This window comes from Paralichthys olivaceus, chromosome 8 (genome assembly GCF_024713975.1).
Source record: "Paralichthys olivaceus isolate ysfri-2021 chromosome 8, ASM2471397v2, whole genome shotgun sequence".
Classification (NCBI taxonomy): domain Eukaryota; kingdom Metazoa; phylum Chordata; class Actinopteri; order Pleuronectiformes; family Paralichthyidae; genus Paralichthys; species Paralichthys olivaceus.
Window position 1 is genome coordinate 14,935,397 of NC_091100.1, and position 22,996 is coordinate 14,958,392.

At 38.9% G+C, this 22,996-nt stretch overlaps 2 protein-coding genes across 2 annotated transcripts; both read right to left on the reverse strand.

Annotated features, from left to right (window-relative positions):
• Positions 1-972: 972 nt before the first annotated feature.
• sumo2a (small ubiquitin like modifier 2a) lies at positions 973-4,538 on the reverse strand. Its single transcript, XM_020083647.2, has 4 exons — positions 4,382-4,538; positions 3,358-3,489; positions 2,600-2,671; positions 973-1,489 (listed from the first exon to the last, which is right to left on the reverse strand). Exons 1-4 carry the CDS (start codon positions 4,400-4,402, stop codon positions 1,424-1,426), a joined length of 291 nt encoding a protein of 96 aa, XP_019939206.1. The 5' UTR covers positions 4,403-4,538; the 3' UTR covers positions 973-1,423.
• A 510-nt stretch (positions 4,539-5,048) lies between these two features.
• gga3a (golgi associated, gamma adaptin ear containing, ARF binding protein 3a) lies at positions 5,049-15,777 on the reverse strand. Its single transcript, XM_020084520.2, has 17 exons — positions 15,676-15,777; positions 14,502-14,586; positions 14,228-14,303; positions 14,035-14,133; positions 13,815-13,938; positions 13,518-13,621; positions 12,502-12,582; positions 12,142-12,279; positions 11,269-11,350; positions 10,916-11,041; positions 9,966-10,172; positions 9,837-9,856; positions 9,316-9,722; positions 8,299-8,600; positions 7,716-7,885; positions 7,472-7,582; positions 5,049-6,714 (listed from the first exon to the last, which is right to left on the reverse strand). The coding sequence occupies exons 1-17, from the start codon at positions 15,710-15,712 to the stop codon at positions 6,604-6,606; spliced, it is 2,280 nt and encodes a 759-aa protein (XP_019940079.2). The 5' UTR covers positions 15,713-15,777; the 3' UTR covers positions 5,049-6,603.
• Positions 15,778-22,996: the final 7,219 nt, after the last annotated feature.

Below are 22,996 nucleotides of genomic sequence, written 5' to 3' on the forward strand. Positions count from 1 at the left end.
TTGGATTTTAATTTGAAGACAGGAAGTCTTTATATCAAGTGTGGCAGCAGTGCGGACTGTAGTCGCTACACCCAAGCACCGCCCACAAGTGGACAGCGTCTCCTGTGATTGGATCCTGACACAGCGATCAAGCCTATGATTGGTTGGAGTATTTACATGAGACGCACACACTGTAACTCAAGTTTGACTCATAAATCCACCATCAGTTTTCATCAGGAGCTAAGAAACTATCCTATATATATATATATATATATATATGTATATATGAACACAGAGTGACAAGTAAAACGGTCAAATTCAGAAACCAGTTTTGAAGATGTTAACTACAAGCATGTCTTCTGTGCAAACTTAGGATGTGAAAGTTATTTTATTAATTCAACTTTCAGGCATAGTTGATGATTTTCCCATTAAAGGGATTATGCCACACATGGCTTGATGAGAATTATAATAGTGCACCCTCTTTTCCACGAATACTGACACTGCAAACACCCATCTTGATGTCCAATGCACAGGGACTGCTGTCCTGCAGTTATATTATCAATTTAAATAATTCCTGCACAAATGTGGGTTATGCTGTTATTCAAGGACAAATCTTTTAAGAAAAAAATACATTTAAAGAATCGCATGACAGAGTACATTTACATTACCTAGACTGAACCTGTTTTACCCACCTCTGGTTAAGATGATTAATGTCTCAGGCTACAGGATACATACTGTTGCATTTAGTATTTACCTAAAACAATACACACCTCTCATCCAGTATCAGGTTTGGCTGAGGTGCTGGAGCTTAAAGATTTCCTAAAACATTCTGAAAACAAGAACAGGAGAAAAGCATCCAGGCTTTCATATTTGTACAAATATATTTATTTTACAGAGTATGCAGATGCTTTATCTCAGTTGGTATTAACCTGCAAGATATCCGCTGTGTTAAGAATCCTAAAGTATCCATAAAACAAACGACAGGGACATGTATTAAAAAAAACTCAATTTATTCCAATACTACATTTTCATAGCAGATGTCAATTAAAATGCAGGCTTACTTGACAACAATAACAAAATTCCATCTGAATCAAAACCTCAATGACAGAAGTATAAAAACAAAAACAAGGACCAAGAAATTTATTTTTCCAGAACTTCTACAAAGAAAAAAAACCCCACAAGAAGCTATTAATTTCTTCGGCACATTAGACATACTGCAGCACACGAGTTGTCGACACTGTGCAGTTCAGAAATGTTAACATGTGAATGACAGCTTGATGAAACCTATCTACACCAACTGTGCTGCTGTCTTCCAGCATTTTGAAAAAGTATTCCACTGGATGGTATCAACACTGGCATTTGAAGTCTGGCATTTGAAGTCTGGGCTTAATAAACATGTTCAGGGATGAAAAGGGGAGGTAGGGATGTTCGTAGGAAACAGTCTTTAAAGAGAGAAGCCTCCGGTTTGTTGTTGGAACACATCAATCGTATCTTCATCCTCCATTTCTAGCTGTAAGAGATAGTCAGACCGAGTGTGCTTGTTAATAAAGTAAGACATAAGCATTACATTCCAGTGTGATGACATAACTTAATGTGGGTAGAAGTAGTTATATGAAAAAGCAGAATTAGGCATTTTCACTTCAATTTAAGTAGATCTATGACAGGGCAAACTGAAAGTGACTTAGTGTTTCAAATATGATGTGAGCAAAAAGATGAAAAATTAAATTAAATTAATCAAGACAAGAGGCAGCACAGCTGTCTCTTTGTACAGTATCAGTAACACATCAGTGAAAACACTGGAATGTGCACCTTGTCACTATTTAAAGTGAAAGATGAGCTTGAGAGTGGGTGTTTAAAGGCTTGTTCACATCCTGGAACTCTTTCTACACTTAGAATTGATTGTTAGTTTGACTGGTTTTTTAGTTCATTTAGTTTATTTGTCAGACAGATTATGCCAAAAACGTCTGAACCGTTTTCCACAAAACTTGTAAGGATGGAGCATGACCCTGGTAAGAACTCACAACATTTAGTGGATGCAGATCAGGAGTTGTTCCATTAGTTGTTTCACATGTTCTTTAACTATATCTATGACGATTATTAATTTTGGCTTTTCTTGTAGTTGTTGTTTTATATTTCCACTACATTAATGTAAAGGATTATTTAGCCTTGGAGGCGATATGTGCTCCACTGACTGCCACTGTAGTTATAAAACTAAGTATGTTAATGCTAATACTTACATTTTTGTACAGTTATTTTGTAAGTTAAGCTACATGCAGTTTGTTAAATGATTGAAAGTACATTTATTTAACCCGTCAACACTGTCAACCACTGAATTGTGGTAACATTTTTAGTTTCAAATGTATTTTGCAAATAGAAGTAACACTGCTAAGGTTTTCACTTTTGGTAATCCAGCTCTCACCATGTTTTGTTTTTTTTTAAATAACACAATATATGTTCCACCCTTACAACTTACAAAGAATAAAATCTACATCATACACAGTGTCTAAAGTAGCAAAACTGTGAGGTGAATATATATCCTCTTATTCATCAAAAGCTCATGATAACAAAAATTGATTCGGGAGGTGATTGTTTGTAGGTTGAACAAGTGGGTGTATCTTACCTGTGAGGGCGTGTCTGTTTCATTGATAGGCTGACCATCAAATCGAAATCGTATTTGCCTCATTGCCAGCCCCTGTAGACAGAGAGACAAACCTTGTTTACTATATTGAAAATTATCCATGTTACACCCAGAGGTTAAAAGTGCCCAAACATTTTCATCCCTGAATCCAGCATACATGTTTGTGTGATATAGTGAGCGATTCATAAAGGGATAGTTCACCAATTTTTTTAAAATTAACTCATTATCTACTCACCACTATGCCTATTGGAGGGGAGTGTGAAGTGTTTGAGTCCACAAAACACTTTTGGAGTTTTTGGAAGGTGACTGATTCTTCAGACATAAAATACGACAGAAAAATAAACAAACGTAAAATGCCTTCATACTGCTACTGTGGTGTCATTAAAGTGTCTCTAAACCCTGACATTCAGATTAAACATGTTTTATTTTCCCCTTTTCTTTAGCCTAAAAGACTGCTGTTATCCACGCACAATCAAATGCTCCAGAGGAGGATATTAGAGGACATTTAGGCTAAAAACATGGTGTAAATGACACAGTTTCACACTTGGAAGACACCACAGGAGCAGTATGGAGGTGTTTTCCTTTTGTGTTTTTCTGTTGTTTTTATACGTTTAAAGAAGCACTCACCAACATGTTTTGTGGACTTAAACACTTCACCAACTGTCCCTTTGAGGCTCACAAAGTTTTCCTCCACCCAATGACTTATCAGGAGTGGCATCACACTGGTGTAGTGGTCTCACCTGTCGTTCACAGTAAGCTTTCATCAGTTTGCTGAGAGGAGTGTGCCTTTTGATCTTGAACTGCACCACTGAGCCATCCTGGCCTGCCACCTTCAGATTGATGTGCTCATTGTTCTCCGTCTTCACTCCCTCCTGAAACACAGTGTGCAGAAAGTCAAGGAAATGCGATGCAGGGATGAACACGACGCCTTTTAAAATATGACCTCAAACATTTTTTAAAGTGCGTGCACCCCCCCCCAACCCAACCACAAAACCCCATCAGCCTTTGCAGACCACTGAGGATTCATGCACAGTGTGTACCTCATTGATTTAAAACGTCAGTGTCAAAGAAGTCCAATACTAAAGTGAAGATATAAGTGAATCCAGTTCCTCTCTGTCTGACTGCACTAACCTCAGAATCTGCGTGATCGCTGGGCGCAGAGAGGACACATTACAACTTCAACATTAGCATTAGCATCTAGCGTTGAGCAATCGACAATGGCCTGCTAATTGTGCTCATTCCCCACGACCTCACCAAGGAGGAAAACGCATCCTGCACAGATCAACCCCTCCTTCTCCCGACACGGTTTAGGATTCACTTTGTGAACAGCGTAGTTTAACTATTTAATATTGAGTTAACTTGTTTTTTTATCAGATCATTCATTTGGTCCCATGGCGGTGTCGTTGTGCTACTCTCTCTTGTTGACGTTGTCTATGTAGAAAACAGTCGCATCGCTTCGTGCTAAATGACCATCACTCATACTGATATCAGCTTTAGTGCAAGTGTGGAAACAGCGTATTCAAGATGACCACAAGTTGGTATTTATTTCTCAACGCCCGGGTCTCAAACACGCTAGCTTATTATGCTAACGTCGTTAGCTTGTTAGCTCGGCAGCGCTGTTGGGCGGTAAGCTCTATGTAACTCCGCGGTCGTTGACGCATCGGTGACACACGCCGGTCGTTCCGTGGTGTAAACCGAACAACGATGGCGCAGGGATGAGCTGCACACAGCCACCAAGCCCCCAGAACAAAAGCCACTGCTCACCTTGGGTTTCTCGTCTGCCATGGCTGCCGCTATGTCTGCGCCTGTTCTGCTGCGACTGCGCTGTCCGGCGCGCCACTTTCCGTAAGGCTGCTGGGAGGCGCCCAGGAAATATACTGTGCCCACACAGTGTATATACCAGACCACGTCAGCCCAACCACATGGGTCTATATTATAATGCTAAATGCAAAACTAGGTTTTCAGCGAATATTTACTATTATTGTTGACACCATATGTTCTGTATACGTTCTGGGGAGGTTATTTTAAAAGCAAAGCAAAATGATAGTCTACCTTCACAGGAGTGTATAGAATAAAAACAGCTCCAATATTAATTCCATGCTTACATGCATACAACTATTTTACACTGTTACTTCTTATTTGAAATAATGATTATGATTGACAGCTGCATTAAAAATAGAAAACACTAATCAAAGTCATGTATCTTATATTTTAAAGTATGATTATGATATCATGATGTGTATTCATATTATTTCTTTTCATTTTCTTTCTGTTTTTAATGTGTAAAGTGTCTTTGAGCATTGTTAAAAGTACTATACAAACACAATGTATCATTATTATCATGGTTAGTAGTAAAAACACTTAGTAGATTTGCTACTACAGGATACTGGACTTGAAGACACTGAAAAAGTAAGAACAAAGTTTGTGCAAATTGTAATACAAACAGACTCATCTCATTCTTTACTTTTTCCATGCACAGAAATAGATTTTCAAAAAATATGTAATGACAAATTCATTTAACAATCTATGACAAATAAATACTTTTGTAAGAAATATGAAGAGAATCTCCTTTACAGCACTAACAGCTCCAGAAAGACAAAAAATCATTGATTTTTTTGGGATGAATACATGGAACCACCACCAAATTCTTTATATATATATATATATATATATATATATATATATATATATATATATATATATATATATGTATTTTCTCAAGGCTTATTCTAATAAAAATCTTCCTAGTTTGATATCAGAAACTCCCACACAAACCAAACAATTTACAAGTAATTCCTTCAGCTTTGTTTCCATAACAAGGTGTAAGAGCAGGAATATGGGCAAAGCTATAGCATTGGATTAAGTTCAAACAATAAATCCAGGGGTTAATTATCAGCTGGTCTGCACTTCCTTAAGCACATCCACACCATGTATACAGAGCATCAATCTCCCTGATGGCTCATGTTGAACCGGCCAAGGAAAAGGGCCAAATATCTCTGGCACAAGGCTGCAGTCTCTTTCTAGTAGTAATTATCTTGTCATAATAAAACACTATCCAAAGCTGTCCCTACTGCTGCTACATGATGCATCATATTAGCAAATGTCTGTCTGAATATTTGGAAAAATAACCATCATTAATTTGTGCCTTTCGTCTGCAGAACAGAAAGCATCCAAGGAGATATTGGAATAAAGTTGACAACTGCAGTATCAAACAGTCAGAACTCATAACATCCTCCACAGAAGAAAATAACAATACATTCATAACAATAAATACTGAGACAAAAAGGAAACCAAAGTCCGAGCTATGAGTTAGCATAAAAGTCAGAAGACAAGTTAGAGTATTCAGTAGTAACTGTGAGCCATACTGGGAGCAGTGAGTTGAGAGCAACTGATTTCTAATGAGTCAATCTGTGCCTTTTATTTAGCAACAGAGGGGCTCTTGTCCGCTCGAGTCCAAGTTCTTCAGCGTAAAACACTGTTGTCCTACATTGTCAGCACACATACTGTACATGTGCACTCTCCTTCAACGTAAGTTTTCGCTCTATATTAAGACTGTCTGGCATCCAAAAGTGCAAGTGTTCTCCAATCAGTTCTGATATGGCCGAGGGGCAGGAGCAAAAGGATATTACAACAGTAACAACTTAATACTCACTTAGCAATATTTTCCCATGCATCACCCATGTAATCAGCCAGTTCACTCTGTCATTGCACCATGTTGACTACCACTGGCACTAAAGCAAAGTTTACGTTGGATGTATTGCTACAGGACTTTGGCTACTTCAGTGAGAACATCCCAAGCAAACTCCTTCAAGTTCACTGAAAGTTTAGAATGTATTTTTTTTTTTTTAAAAAGAAAAATTAGAATTTTACCCAAAAACTTCCAATACAACCCTTTCTTTTTACTTCTGAGCTGCACTAATAAAGTCATTTGTTAATTGAGTCTTGCAGTGTCCGCGTCTGGTCAGCCTACAGCAGAGGGCAGGGGGCTATAGAGCGCCCCATCTGTCAGCAGGAGGGAAATCATTAACCTCCCCCACCTCTGTGAGCAGTTGATCTCCCAATGTGACCGTCAGCTTATATCTCATCCGAACCTTCTCCTGCAAAACACAAACATGGAGTTAGGAATCTTGCTGGAATATACGAGATCTTGAGCACAGGCAGTCACTGACTACATTTACATAGATGTTAGACCTTATTCAGAATAAGACATTTCATTGTGTGCTAATAGAATATTTGATTCAAATCCCATGACTCACATGATTATGTCCAACACATCATGTTTAAATTTTTCTTACGATTTCAAATTCCCAACCTGAAATACTTTAATATGCCATGCAACCCTATAACATTTTGGGTGTTTTCTTTCTAATTTTGCAAAAGCTACAACGATTTTTCCATCTCGTTTCCAAGCAGGGCACGTGTTGACAAGCAGTTGGTTACTTTCATACATGTCGATGTCAAAACGAAAACTCCAATAGGACGTTATAATGCAATTAAGATGTAAATGTATTTATAGTGCAAAAGGTGTCGTATGCCACGTGTCTTAATTAGACTATTGCTTATTTTGAGTATGACCTTATTCAAGATAGTTTATTCAGAAATACTGTTTACATAGCAGTGTCTTATTCAGAGTATTTTCTGCTTCGGGTTAATATTGGAATATTGGTGTCTGTGTAAATGTAGACAACGATCAATACATGATCAAAACATGCTGCTTGTCATGTAAAACCAAAAAGTGGTAATACTGTGCTGAACTGTATGATCTCAACCACGGACATGGAGTACATGAATGTTCTGTCAATTAATACATGACTTTTAATGCAGTAATAAATATTAAAAGCTCCTGAGCTTTACCTTGAGAGGATTGGCGAGCAACATGACCTGAGTAATGGCAGCAGGGGGAAAGATTGGATTAAAAGGAGCCAGCTCTGTCCCTGAAGGTGGCTGCAGTCTCACTTTCATCGTCTGGAAAAGTGGCAGAGCAGACATCCATGTGCATTAAACAGAAGCAGCAACCCACTGCAATTTCATGAGTCAAACATCTGCCTAAAAATAGCACACTGTGTGGCTCCCAATGCAGTCACAGAGCAGGTTTTACCTTGGGTACAGCCGCCTGCAGGGCAACATTCCTGATAGGTTGTGGTGCTGTGTTAAGCATGGACGCCACTATCACCAGTACGTCCGGCCTGCCTGGTGGACAATCACTAGCAAAGTGCAGCAGGACACGAACGCCGTTTTTGTCATACGCTGTCACAGGACACACTTTACCTAAGATTCAGGGCAAAAAGAGGAAGGTAAAGGTGATTATTAGATATTGATTAGGCACATGGGAACCTCACTGCGTTCAACTATATTAGTCAGCTAATGATGATTTTCAATAAAAACATTCATCCTTATTGGTGTGATGGGGAAAACATCTCCTACTATTCATCAAGTTTGCCACACAGTGGCAGTAAGGGCTACAGTTCAGTATCACAACCACAACCTTTCTTAAATAGAAGGTCTTCTATCAAGGTCTGGAGATCAGGCAAAATACAGCACTTTAAGTTAAATAGTTTTGAACTACTGAGCAGTCAAGCTGCAAAGATTTAGTCGATGAATCAAGCAAAAATAAAAAATAAAACATTAAGAAAATCTTAAAAACAGACACACTAGTTAAAAGCCCTTGTCCTGGAGCTCACTTGGTTTGATGGCATCCAAGGGGACAAAGACATTGGCCAGGGACACTTCCTCTCCCCTGCCGGGACTGGCCTGGCTCAGAGGGAGGATGGGGGACAGAGACCGTAACAAGGGGCTGTCATCAGCCTGACTCTTAGCAGGTGGGGGAGCGGAGCCTCCATGCACCTCTTCTACGAGGAGTAAGGCTGATGTTGTGGGACACCAACACTGTTGTGGGACACCAACACTGGAAGACAAAGGAGCAGGAGAGCACAGATCCTCACTCTTCACCAGCAAGCTGCTAAAGTCCATCACACCAGGTGTACTGTGTGGATAATTCAGAGAGAGAAAAACATTACAGTATATATTTGATTCAATGATGATAGAAATATATATCGATTACCTGTGTTGACAAAAAAATAACAGTATATAACAACAAATATTGTGGAGTCAGGTTAGATGTATCAAGGATATTTTGATATTTTTCATAATATGATTATATGTGAGTTACTCAAGAAATAATGCAGAGATCTTGAGGGAAAATGTAGAGCAGCTGTCGTGCTGTCACTTAATGTTGCATCACATTTTGATAAAATGATGCGATGGAAAAGTAGGTTCTGGTTTAATGAAGAGACTTTTCTAAAAAAGAACATTCACCACAGCCTTTTACCATCTGCTCTGAGTGATGCTGCTTAGTTTAAAGGCCTGGGACATTGCTTAATAAAACACTGAGGGGTCCCATATGGATCCCTTTGTATCAATGTGTAATGGAGTCCTGTGGATCGATCTGCATTTGCAAGATATTGGTTCAGTTGCACTTGAAGTTTCATGGAGCAGAACAGAGAAATCGCTGATGAAGCATTTAAGTCACTTTTAGTTTTTAGACAACTGCTCTGGTCAGTCAATGCAAAATTTAAAACACTGAAAAAAGTGTTTTTTTAAATTAAGATCATCCAAGATAGTAAGAGTGACAGATGGACAGCTTGGTGTTTATCCATATTCGCTCCTCACTTTTACCTCATGGTTCAAATACTACTTACTTTTTTGGACTTCCCAGATCCAACAAGGCCAGGTCTTGCAGGTTGTTATTGACAAAGGTTGAAGGAGAGTGGGAAGCACTGAGTGAAGTGGAGACCTGTGGAAAGACGTGGGGGGCTGAGGCCGAGGGCAAGGCCATGCTGAATGATTGAGTCTGAGCCGAGGAGGTCAATACTGAACTGAGGGACTGCGGGAATAAGACCGTTGTCGTTGAGAGAGATTCTGTAAAAACCGGAGGTGGTGGCAAGACAGGGCCAGGGAAGCTTAAGGTGGAGGCAGTTGGAGAAGGCTTTGCAGGGTTGAATGGGGCTGCAGCTGCAGAGAGGGTATTTGGAAAAAGTGAATATGTAGAAAATGTAGGACCCGAGGATGAAGTTGTGTCAAAGAGATGCACATCCTGCCTGGGATCCTGGAAACATGGCAATGCAAAACATTGCTGGTTAAAATATTAGATCATAAATAATTTATTGAAATAGAAAAAAAGATGACAAATAATTGCTGTGGTTTGGATTGATTTACTTACAGGAGCAGGTTCATTGAGACCTGCAAATAAACAGAAATGTCTACATGAACATGTTGCATCTACGTTTTGAAAGATATGCCCAAAAATAATTAATGCTGTCATGAAAAACATCATAAAACTGCATCTTACCTAAGGATAGCAGCTCTTCATCCAGCAGAGAGAAAGCAGCAGAGGGTGAACTGGGGCTCGGGGACAGAGGCTCAGCAGCAGCAGACCCGCACAGCAGGTCAGCAGGAAAAGACAGAGAAGATGTCGGAGGTTGTTTCTCTGGCATAGAAGGGCTGTTGACATCCAGACCCACCAGGTCAATCAGAATCTCTGACTGGTTTGTGCTGCCTGACAGATTGAGGAAAACAATACAGCACAATGAAGATGCATTCATTTTAAACTCAGATACTATATCCCTAAATCTGTCAAGTAAAATTAAAGGGTCAGTTCACCCAAATACTTGAGCAATGGCAAACTACCCACATGAATAGATCCAGTTTTAACACACTTAGAGATATCTAATGCTCAGGAGATACACACTGAGAGAAATGCTTACTTCCAGAATAATCAGAGACCCTGCAGGTGTTGACCATTATACCATTGGCACAATTTCTTGCAAGAGACAATCCTCTCTCATCCACTCAGAAAGTGGTTAATGCAATGTGTTAAGTCTTTCATCCAATGTAACTTTGACTGTAACAGAATAATTTGTAAAAACATAATGGAATATAAATGGGGTGTCCAATAACTGAGAATTGTGAGGGGAGAAAAAAATCTGGGAAAAGGTTATCTTGTTTGTTTAATTTTGCATCTTCACATATCTATGTTCCTTTTGAGATGTGACAACAGAAAGGAGATGTGATGACGTGTGATCTGTTACTATGGTCCGTGTGATATATTCTTTCCACATTGCTACCTATGTCAAAACAGGATCTCTGTCTGTATATTCTTAATTTGGGACTGCACAAACTGGAACTTGTAAAAACAACACAATTACATTTAAGGGAATTGAAAATATGTCAGAACCTGTAATACCAAATGGCAAAATTATGACCATTTTCTACTGCGCTGTTCTATTACTTAAAATGTACCTCGTCTGACTGATGTTCGTGGTTGTTGTGCTTCTTCACTCTCTCCGTTGATAGTCTGTCCTTTCATAATCGTCTTGTAGGAATTAATCACATGGGACAGGTCATCACTGGCCTGCAGGATGTCTCCTGATAAATACAATTTTAATGGTTCAATCAAGATGAGGTTCATGACTTTCTGAAACAACAATAAACATGGTGACTAAATGTAAGAAGTCTTTGAGCAGAATATCTCTCAATCATGTGGGCACTCTGGTCTGACAGGCGGTCGGTCGTACATCAACACAAGGCCTGTGTGAATCATGACTCAACCTTTTTATTCTGTATAAAATGCAAGAGCTTTTTGAATTTCTCACCCAAGCTGCTGTCATTGTCCTCAGTCTCAGTAGCAAGTTGAGACACAGTTTGCCTGAGTTTGTCACAATCACCATACAACTCCTGAGAAGAAAGAAAAAAAAAAAGATCACTGAATTTCCACATCTTAAATATAATTTAGACAGAGGATATAAAAAGAAAATTATGTCACTTAAGACTTATGTGAAATGTGTTCACTTATGTGAATGACGGTGATGACCTCAATCCCGCGGTAGGCATCACATGACCGGGGTATTGCGGTAATGTGGTTACCGTCACAGCCCAACTGTTATCACTTGAGATCAGATCTCACTTCTCCACTGCAAATAAACACAGACCTAATTTCTGTTTGCAGAGATTTTTCCCCATTTGAAAAGAAAACTTAATAGAAGTCATTATGTGGCGATCGATGTGGATATTGGGAGGGTGGCCACAAAGAAAATCAATGTATGGACACTGACAAGAGTAAAAATGCTTTTGATTCATTAAAATTGTAGGAGGTAAGAGGACGTCAGCTGGTTAGGCCCTTTATATGTGGTCCAGCAAAAAGAATGTGGCCGCATGTGTTCCAGACCACCTACGAATATCATTGTGCTTGGATCTCAGGCTTTATTGAGCATGGATTTGGATGAATCCGACCTTATCTCAGAATAAATCTTAATAACAGGTGGGAATGGGTTCATGGGTCTGTTTCAATTGCTTCATACAAGGTTAAATTGAGCAGGAGCAAGTTACTGTTAACCCATCTGAAGCTGTATGAGCAAGATCAGGACTTTGTAAGTGTTTCCAGAAGGGTAAATAGATAACAAAGAAATGACTGAATGAATGAATTTGTTTCAAAAGGTCATTTAAGCCTCATCTGCTGAAGAACCAACCCTGATGAGCTCCTTGTCTTCATCCGTGGACTCTTCTGGGCTGAAGTGTGTGAGCATCTCATTAAGGAGTTTGACACTGTTGTTGACAGCGTCCAGTGTGCTTTTTTGTTTTGTCACTCTCTGTGTTCTCACATCGTCCTATGACAAGAAAAAAAAAAAGAAGGTTGAGTTGCATTTCTAAATGGACCTCATTAAACTGGAGTGTCAGTATAAACCTGTGTGGTGGGGTTTGTAGATAAAAGCTGAGAAATGCTTCCAATTGGCTTCCAATTTCTCGTGAACAGAAGCCATCCCAACTTTGGCCAAATTAAAATAACACAAACAGCAAAATCGGAACATTTAATTTTGACACTGACACACCTCCTTCACCATGTTCTTGATGAGCCGATTGGCCTCTTGCAGATCTTCAGGCTTCTTGCTCTTTAGCAGATCTGATAATCTCTGCAGGGATGAGAGAACCGTCAGTGAGTAAACAATCGAGCTCGTCTCCCACAGATCACCCAGGCACAAGCAGCAAAGTCACATCAGCTCCCGAATTCAGAAAAAACAAACTCCATCCATATATCAACTGCCGTCAACACAAAGTAAGCATGCAGCAGTGACCTGTTATGGCGAGGTGAAACCAGGGGGGCAGTGGGAACAAGAAAAAAGCAACAAGACCAGTTTCAGTGATGTCAATGCAAATTAAATATGACCCATTTTGCTGTGGGATAGCATCAAATGAATGACAAGCAACAGAGGGGAAGACAGAAAGGACAGAGAATGATTTGATTTGAAACCCATGGAGGAATGAACACTTTGATTTATTTTGTTTTATTACTATTATTCAGTTTCTTCTAAGACTTTATTTCTAATAATAATGAGCTGCATTCATAAAAATGAATGCAGCAGTTAAATATGGAGACCATACACTCATTTTGACAAAAGAAACTTAGTTAAGTTTAGCATCAAACACTTTATAACCTGAGTTTTGATCTGTATGAACTTTTTAAGTGTAAGCTGAATTTTTAAAAACAGTTATGTGATGGACTATTTCTTCACTGGGGGCAGTGACTTGTAGGAGCCAAGCTAACAATGCATATTACATCACATTTTATGGACATATATGACTAAAGAATCAATTTACTCATCTAACCATCGCCACAAAAGCAAATAAAGCAACTTAAAAAATGTCAAACTACTTCTTTAATAGTCATGAGCAGTGGATGATCTGGATATGATGGCTAAATAGGCAGGCACTCGAATACTTTGACCCCACAGATACAAAACACTAAAAACTAGGGCTGAGTTTATCGATATCAGTACAGATATTTTTACAATTTGTGCGTGCAAGTGGCAGCGATTACAAGATCAGATCCCAAAATGATTCTTCTTACCTTGCTCTTCTTCTCGTCATCAAACACAGGATTCTTGGGTCGCGGAGAGGGTGATGGTATTAAAGTGGCATCGAGAGGTATTTCTGGATCAGCTAAAACAATACCTACAATAAAAATAACAACAGACAGCTAATGGAAACTGGAAATGACAATTTTTAGTAATTCATGCTAACAAATTATCTTACAAGGAACAAGACAGTCATAACAGACTGTTCATTAAGCATTCATATTGTTTTACCATGTTATTATATCTCATCTGCATTTTTCAACAGCTGTTTTAAGTGGCTGGTGTCTCACCCTGAGACTTGAGCATCTGATAAGCTTCACAGATCTTTGCTTCATCTGGCAGAGACACAGTCCAACTGTACAGCAGCTCGATCACTTTCGACTTCACCTTTTCTGACACTTTGTCTCCCAGGTACTGAAAAACAATTAATGCAAAACTTATTTGACACCAAACGTCAATTCAAGAAAACACACTCCCATCAGAAGCTGTTTGAACATTTATATTACTTACTTTGGGTGAAACCACCTTAATTAATTCATTTAAAAACCTAAATTTCCCGACTTCATTGTGGAACCTTTGCCCACAGTTCTTCATACAAGCCTCGAGGACCTACACATGAAAACAAGTGTAAATAAAATAATAATATCTGCGGACTGTGCAACAAAAGGCAGAATGACAATGGGGAAATGATTACGCTACAGACCGTTAACGCTTGTATCGCCTCCCACTCCTGAGGGGACTGAATCTTGTGAGCCAGCAGTCGAACGGATATTTGTGGGCTAGAAAAAAAAAAAACAGAGCGAAACATTTCCACGCAAACTCAATAACAAAAGGGAAAATTCAGAGCCTGGGTTATAAACAGCTTTACAATAAGCTCCATGTGTTCACCACAGCGAGGACACAGACACAGTAATAATAGATGAGAGGGACACAACGTTATGGGACAGATTGACTTAATTGAATGAATGTGACCATACCCTTCCAGCTCCTTATTGATTTGGTCACAGAATCCCATTATGTACTCCCAGTCTTCCTGTCGGTTGGAGGGGTTGGTGGCTCTGTCTGAAAAGAAAAGGGGAGAGTGTCACCTGACCTTGCTGCTGACAGCACATTTATCACTCACTGTCACACACTCTCAACTACATATTCTGTATGCGGTAAATAACACTGAAATATCCATTTCGCCAATAACTACTTATACTATTTCTTTGCACTACTTCTTTATTGCACTACTTGTACAGCTTAAACATACAGAGGATCTGATTTGATTTCCCATTCATCATTCTATGTTTATTTTTTGCACCATTCTTAGCTTAATGTGCAGAATAGTAATGAACAGTAATGTATGTTAGTTTACGTAACGCTACGCTAAACAATACTCCTTTGCCAAAGATATACATACTTATGGTAAACTGTGCAAGGGAAAGGTAATAAATCATGACATTTGATATTATTGGTTTCTTTCATATCATATTATTTAAATACCATGTGCATGTATTACTTACTCCTTATTCATCTCTACTTACTGCTACTTGTACTAAGTATTAGTTTCACTGTATCATGCAACTTATAATACACTTTATTCACTGTATTCTATTATTGGTACATGACCTTCCTTCGAGGTGTGTCTAGTCTTATCTTATCTTCTATGATTTCAACCTCTGTCCCTCCGTAGACCAGCTTATAAAACAACCCAGACAGACATTAGCCACCATTTTAAACGTATTTTCTCTCAATCCTCCCTCTCGCTCCCTGCAGACACCCTGCTCCTGTTTGTTATTGCTGCTTTACGTCCTGTTTATAATCTGGGTAAGTTAACGCTCCGGGCTGATAATGCAAATCCAGAGTGTGTTACCACGAGAACAGAGGAACGGAATCACCCTCAACATTTATATATGTATGTTTTAGTTCGAGACACATGGAGACCAAGCGTCGAGGCTGATTAAGCTAGCGAACCGCCAGCAGCAGCCAGCAGCTGTCAGTGTTAGCCACTTTCTGACAGCAACACCCGAATTAACGCGATACTTGGCGTTTACACCGATGTCACGTGAGTTCAAATCGTGTGTTTGACAGCTACTGTTCCGCAGCACACAGCCGTGCACGTTAAATGTGAATAAAACCCGTGGGAATGGAGTTAGAGAGAGAACTTACTGAGCCAGGACTCCAGCGACTCTCCATCATCCGCCATGTTCTCTGTGCACAGTGATGCTGCGTTCAGGACAGCTCGGAAGTCCAGGTTCTCAAGCGCACACTCCTAATGTCCGCGATCAGAATAATGCAAAATAATTCAAAAAAAGTTTCAACGCATGAGAAATAAAGTTTTTGACTTCATGTCAAAGTATTGTTGAAGCGTTTATTTGTTACTATTTTCACACTTCAATGGAATAAATGGAAACAGCACCATGACACAGATGACTATCTGCTTTGTCTGAATCTATTTTTCCATCTCTCTCTCCAGTTTCTGTTTTTCCATCTTCGTGTTATGATCAGTTAATTCTGTTTCCACAAGTTTCAGCATCTTGTGATGAGACTCTACAAGTAATATTGTGTCTCCACTCACTGATATATAAAGGGCTAGTGTTGGTGAGGATAATTCCAATTAGAGACCGATACCTGTTGAGCTAAAGAAGTCAAAACCTCCAACCCCAAATCAAACCCAGTCTTTATTTTATTTATTTGAGCAGTTGAACTTTGAGTTATCAGTGCTGATGAATGAATAAAATCCAGTCCAACAATACTGGATGAATAAGGATTGCTGGTCCCTTGCTCTGTATGGTGGCGTTTCTGTCTGTTCTTGTTTTCTGGCACTGCAGCCCTTCATCATCCTCTTCTCCACTCATGATGGTTGTGGTGGATTTAAGAAAAGATATTTGAAATACTTGTAAGAAGCCTTCAGGCAAAGCTGTCATGCTTCTGCTCCTCCTCTTTCTCCCACTGTTGTCTGCCAAACCTGCTCAACCAAGGGCCCAACCTCCACTTGATCACTGACTCATTTCTGCAGCTCATTTCACTGTGCAGCCACATGGTGGCACTAAGAACTCAGGCAGAGAGAGTATGTCTGTGCTGTCACCTTTAGCTGTGAAATAAATGAGTGTACTCTTGTGTGGTGTGCTTCACAGCTTTCACAATGGTCCTAACAACCCTTCTCTTCTGAAGTGTTTGGTTTGTGCAACAAGGAGTGACACAGTAATGGGGTTTATTCAGTTTCAATCTATCAACTGAAAAAGAGTAATGAGGGGGGTCAGGCTGATGAAAAGGGTTTTCAAAGAAGCAACCAAAGACGCTTTCTTTTTACTCTTTACTCAACTCAGCTTGAGACCCAGTCATGGCAAATGGGGACTCACACTGTGTAACCACCTGCTGGTGCTCTAATTTTCTTTTTCAAGTAGAAATTATGAAGTGGGGAGTAATACAAGCATCTAGATCCAACACAGCAAAACACTGTGGCATTGAGTTAAAATCAGAAACAGGAAAAATTGACAGCAGTTTGATTCAAGATTTACAGAAATAATTTTCTTCCTCAGCCTCTGCTTTTCTATCTGTAAAGCCCTGATGGTTTTTTTCAGTTGTCTGCCTGTCCCATTCTTGTGACAACAGTATCTCTGAGGGAATGTCTTCAAATTTGGCCCAAACAATAACTCTTCTGGCCAACATTCTTCACCATATCTCAGGAACAGAAAGGGAAACGTTGTGTCTATATTTGTTATGACTTCACAGGTTGGCAGAGGCATTAGAGCTTCTGGTGATATTTCTCATACTTTGTTGTTGTTGTGTCTTCACAGGGAACTCTGTAAATAGCTGCATGTCATACACGGTTTGCCGCCAGAGAATAAGCTGCACATCCACTTTTACAAACTGTAAAGGGTCATGTAGGTGGATGTGCAGTGTATTAGCTTTGAACCCTGACTCAAAACCAAAGCCACTCAATCTTATTGTTTTTGTAAATAAAGCAAAAGCAGAGGCTGTGAAACCACATCATGGTGAATGATAAAGCATCCACATTACTCTGCATCCAGCTCAGGCAATATATGTAAATGCATGACTCCATTATGCAATTAGATATAATGTGATGCATAGTTTTAAAATAATTAAAGATACTAGTGCAGAAGACTGACCGGAGAGAGTGTGTGAGGGACCATCTCTTTAATAAATTATTCATCAGGCAGTTGTGATTTCTATTCATCCCTCCATCCATCCATCATCTATTCCACTTATCCTTCAGTAATTTTTGCTTAAAATCTGGTTAATCTCTACATTTTTGGCACGAAAATGTATTTGAAATGAGTGACACACATTTAGTTCAGTGTTTTGAACTTATTCCTGGTTGGATTCGTTCAGTAATAAGTAATCCTGTGCTTGTTTGTCTTTTAACTGCTTGTCACTGACACCCTGCATGAATTTGTCATTTAAAAAACTGCTGTGACTGTGAAAAGGGATGACTTTTAATTGTGCAAGTCTGTCTCCAGATTCAACATGACTTCTTGAAACCACATCTCTGCATTCAGCTGTACATTTCCGAAAGACGTGACAACACCTTGCTTTGAAAGAAAATTGGAAAATGATACATGAAAGCTTATCTAAACTCATTCACTGGGTAAAAATAGGTATGTTTCTTTCTGACCATTCTCTAGAGTCTATACACACACAACAGAATCAAAACTTCTATGCATTGGTTTTCTACAGCAACACTACATTCAAATTAAATAAAAAGTAACTACAGAAAAGATTCATTTTTGATTTAAGAAATCCAGTCTATTTCTCCATGAAGGGAAAAATCATTCATAAACAAAGGATGCTCAAGGGAAGGGATTTGCCTTTTATGTGTTCCCTTGAGACTGTAATGAAACAACTATGAATGAATGCCACCAGAACAATTTTCATATCACCTGATTTTGACAGTTTTATTAAACTACACTGCTGTTTTACTGTTCACCCTTGTCAAAAAATGAGTTGAATGCAAGTAGATGGAGTCTAATGGCATGATAAAAAAGCAGCAAGAGCCCTATCATTAAAAATGCTGGAGCATAAACAGTGTTTTACATAATAATAATTAACAGTAAAACACTTATCCAGCCTCCTAATGCAGGGTTAATGTGCGCACATTCCTCTTTGGTCTCCTCCGCTTCCTCATTGATCAGGTTTATTTAAGTTGATTCAACAAATTAATAAACAAAATAATAGCACATTGGAAAAAAAGGTTGTCACAGCCACTAAACTGAATCAGCAGTGAGACAAATCAACACAAAGGGACCAAACATGAGCATCTTTTCTTCTTTGATCTCTTCAGAGAGGAGGAATAACAGCTCAGTGGTGCTGAGTCAAAATTCATTGAATCAATGGACACTTTTGATACGGTATCATATAATTGCTGGGGAACATGCCGTTCTGCGCACTGAATGTTCCTTTCTATCAGTGGACATTACAGTTATCCACGATCTCTCCATGCTTGAGGCCAAGATCTCCGTTATCCTTCTATTTGACTGTTAATTCAAGACAATACAATTTTATTAATCCAAAAAGCTATTTAGTTAAAGTCAATCAAAAGACAAAACATACATGTACTGACAAACATCCGCTTCACAACAACAAAATAAAACAACTTAAGACAAGAACGGCACTGTTGTGTTGAGCTAAAAGTGACACTTTTTCAAAAATTCTGTATTTTATAGAAATATCAAATCAAGAAATAAAATAAAACAGTTCACATTGCAGATAGGCTTCTAAGAGGAAGGGAAAGGTCACACGTATGTAAAGCAAAAATCGTGGGTCAAACTGTACCAAAGTTGAACTTAGCCCTGAATCTGCTGCTCATAAAATGAGCGCAGGCAATGAAGGGGGCACTAAAGAGATTTTTGTGCAGATGGTTACTATTGTTCGGAGACAAATTCTGTTTTTGCCATTGAGAGAAACCAGCAGATGAAGGAGAAATACATATTACTCTCGATGAAGCGGTAGTTTGAAAAGTGGGTTTTTGGACACTAAACAGTTCCGTTTCCTGAAGGAGGTTTGCGGCTGTTGAGCTTTCTTTCCTGTGGATTCTGTTTCGCTCGAACAGGGTTTCAAGGCTTATCAAAGAAAGCGCAGAGATATTTATAATCTGCATAGATAAGTAACAATATCCTAGCAGTGTTACCCACTTAAAACTTATAAAATAGTAAGCAGTTGCATTGAAGAAACAACTAAGAGCATGTTTGTTAAATCTCCAATCTTTGCAACTTTGAAGAGGCTGTAGCTCAGACATCTGCATAGCAAGCCTCTCTTTCTGTGCTTACCTCTGTCTTGCTGCGGTGGTGCATTTGTTTGATGACGTGAACTTTACTATCCACAGTATCCAGAGCAAATACTGACCTTTGCCGACACAAATTACCTTTGAATGCAGGATGTCATTACCGTTCCCGAGGAGAATATAAATGTGAAAAATGATGACATTTTAAAAAGCTGAAAGAGCTAGTGTTTAGTAGAATTGATTAAGTATAAGCAGCAGAAGGATTAGAATTAAAGGAACAACTTGAGTAATTCAAGGAAAAAAATGATTCCTGAAAAAAAAACAGGATGTCACTAACTCAACTTTTAAATGAACCTTTCAGAAGGGTTTTTGTAATCATTCTATTCAAATTTTCCCTTTGACTAAATTACAATATCAATCATTTGAACATTATATTAATTAAATCAATTTGCACACCGACTAAAAAATATTGCAAGTCAATATAATAAACAACACATATTCTAAAATAGAATGACATGCATTACTCACTCGCGTAATGACCATTAAAATGCAAGAGTCAGCTCGTTATACCCAAGAAACAAAATAGATAGTCACCACATTTAAGAGTTTGCAGAGAAGACAGTGAAGAAAAAATAAGATAAAATAAAATGAAGAGATGATAGAGTTATCAGTCAGTCATGATAAAAGTCAGAAGAACCACAGACAGTAATTTCACTCCTGCTGGAGCTTGAAAATTTGTTTTGGTCTGGTTTCTGTATCTTCAAACCAACAAGGCAAAATGATGATCTCCAAATCTGATAACATGAATAACTTGATCTAACGCCTCTAAACACTGCATAAAGCCTTTTTACGTGAGCCTCATCACGCACAAAACAAGATGAGAAGTGTATTCTATCGCAATAAAAGATAGTTTTTACACTTTAATTGATTCAGAAATAAAAGCAGAGCTGCACCTCCTTTGGAAAGACCCTTGAGCACAAAGAGAACATAATATTGCTGAAAAAAACAATTGAACATCCCAAGAAGTGTTTGATTACTAGTATCCTGAAAAAAATTATGGAAAGTATAAAACTGCGGTCCAAATATTTTATTATTATAGACAAAAGGAAGAAAAGGTCAATCAATAACCCTGAGCAAGTTTAAACTAACTCAAGTCGTAACCTCTGACATGTAACTGTTCAACCTCAGCAAGGGTTCAAAATATACAAGAAAAATCCCAACCTTGTGTTTATGTGTTGTGTCTGTCCGACTAGTTGATGTTTTCTTGGCATTAAACAGGACACAGTTTTGTTTGCACCACTTAGTTACACATTATTCACAAATAGAGACACACAACATGAATACTTCTATATATTACTCACATCACATGCATGTAAGGCGCACCACATTATATAGTTCTAAACAAAGAAGCAGCATACAATATATATCCAGTTCACTGTGTGGAAACCATGATGTAAATCTGGTAAATTCTGATACAACTGGCAACAATCTGCAGAATAAAGGGCAGTTCCTTACTGTCAAAGACATGAATATAAAATTCCAACTGGTGAAGCACACAAGAAAAAAAATACAGAAACTGCAGCACTTGTCCCTGTAAAAAAGCAACTTGTATTGGACATGTGGTGCATCACAAATAGTTTTCCTCAAAATCCACATTTGACCTACTCAACACAGAATATAACCTAAGACACAAAATCGAGAATTCATAGAGTTGAGCATTAACATGCAATTTACTAGAATTTTGGTGCAACAAAACAGGGGCTCAAGTTCTAGGTCGAGGAGTAGATTTCATGAATCATTTCCTCAGACTATGACGCACTCCCAGAATTACTCAAACAGTCCTCTCTCCTTCTCTCTCAGATGAATCCTTCCCCTCTACTTTGAATGGACCACCCTGCAGTGTCCAATTGAACATGTCTTCTCCACTGGCCCACTTGGCTAGGTGACCAACGTTTTACTGAACTTGTATATTTCCACTGTTCCAGCAGATGACATCATACTGCACCACTTTCTGACTTTCATCTTGTTCCCTGACACTTGTAAACAGTGAAATTTTCATAATCAAAGAGAAAAAGTACGCTCAACAAAAATAAAAGCCACTGCCTCACAAGAGCAGACCACATGTAACCCGGGCCTGGGACCGAAACATCCTGCGTCTTCACCTGACAGATCATATGAGATCAACTAATAAATCCATCTCAGGGAGGCTGTGTCACACTGTGGTGTTAACCTGACAGCAGGGCGTCATTATAACTGACTTAATTGAGCTAATGCTCACCTTAAATGGGCTGTTGCACTTTGGAGAAATGTTGTCTTCATTATCTATCCACCCGCCTGCCTGCCCATCTGACCACAGACATAAACCTAGCTGTCATCCTAACCGCTGACAGTAGACTAGTGGTGATCCTAAATGCTGCCACTTGTCTAACTGTCATTCTGAAATCTGACAGTAGCCTAGCTGTCATGCCACTGCTATTTGCCTAGCTGTCATGCTAAACACTGCTATTAGCCTAGCTGTCATGCTAAACACAGACATTAGCCTAGCTGTCATGCTAAACACTGCTATTTGCCTAGCTGTCATGCTTAACACTGCTATTTGCCTAGCTGTCATGCTTAACACTGCTATTTGCCTAGCTGTCATGCAAACCAAAAATGAATTTTCAATGGTTCTATCCCTCCTGTGAGTAAGTGAAGCTTAAACGTTTCCTCTGTAGAGTGAAACCATCTTTTCTCTGCAGGTGTTGTTGTCTAAACAGGAAACACAGGTGATGACTGGCTATTAACTGAAGAAGGTAGTGGGCGTGTCTTTGAGCTTCCTCCTGCAGGGAATCAATCAGGTAGGCTCTGTGAAGGGCTTATTTGATTAAATTACCCACAAGCCCCTTGACATAGGTGAAATCAGGTTGAATAAGCTTCAGTGGAGCGGCCCCACAGGGTTTGTGCAGAAGGGGACATTTTTATCTATGTTTTCTTTTAAAAGTTTAATTAATTTTAAAAAGTCCCTGACTACGACCTATATTTTTTTTTACAAATGATTCCTGTGCCCCATGTTGCAATGTTGAAGAAAACCATATATATCCTGGATTCAGTCGAGAATTGTAATTCACTGACAGCCAATCAGATTGCATCATTTCACTCTGAAATATTTATACATCATTCAGTTGTACATAAAATTGTGTTGAGGAAGTATAGTATGCAATATTAGTATCATACAGTTTGCATACTGAGAGCATATTTTTAATCAGA

Coding starts and splice junctions, on each gene's coding strand:
- sumo2a (XM_020083647.2), bottom strand. CDS start 4,402: ATGGCAGACGAGAAACCCAAG. Junction 2,672..3,357: donor AAGCTTACTGTGAACGACAG/GTGAGACCACTA, acceptor CTCTGTCTACAG/GGGCTGGCAATGAGGCAAAT. Junction 1,490..2,599: donor AAACAGACACGCCCTCACAG/GTAAGATACACC, acceptor TATCTCTTACAG/CTAGAAATGGAGGATGAAGA.
- gga3a (XM_020084520.2), bottom strand. CDS start 15,712: ATGGCGGATGATGGAGAGTCGCTGGAGTCCTGGCTCA. Junction 8,601..9,315: donor GATCTGGGAAGTCCAAAAAA/GTAAGTAGTATT, acceptor TTATCCACACAG/TACACCTGGTGTGATGGACT. Junction 7,886..8,298: donor CTTGGATGCCATCAAACCAA/GTGAGCTCCAGG, acceptor CCTGAATCTTAG/GTAAAGTGTGTCCTGTGACA.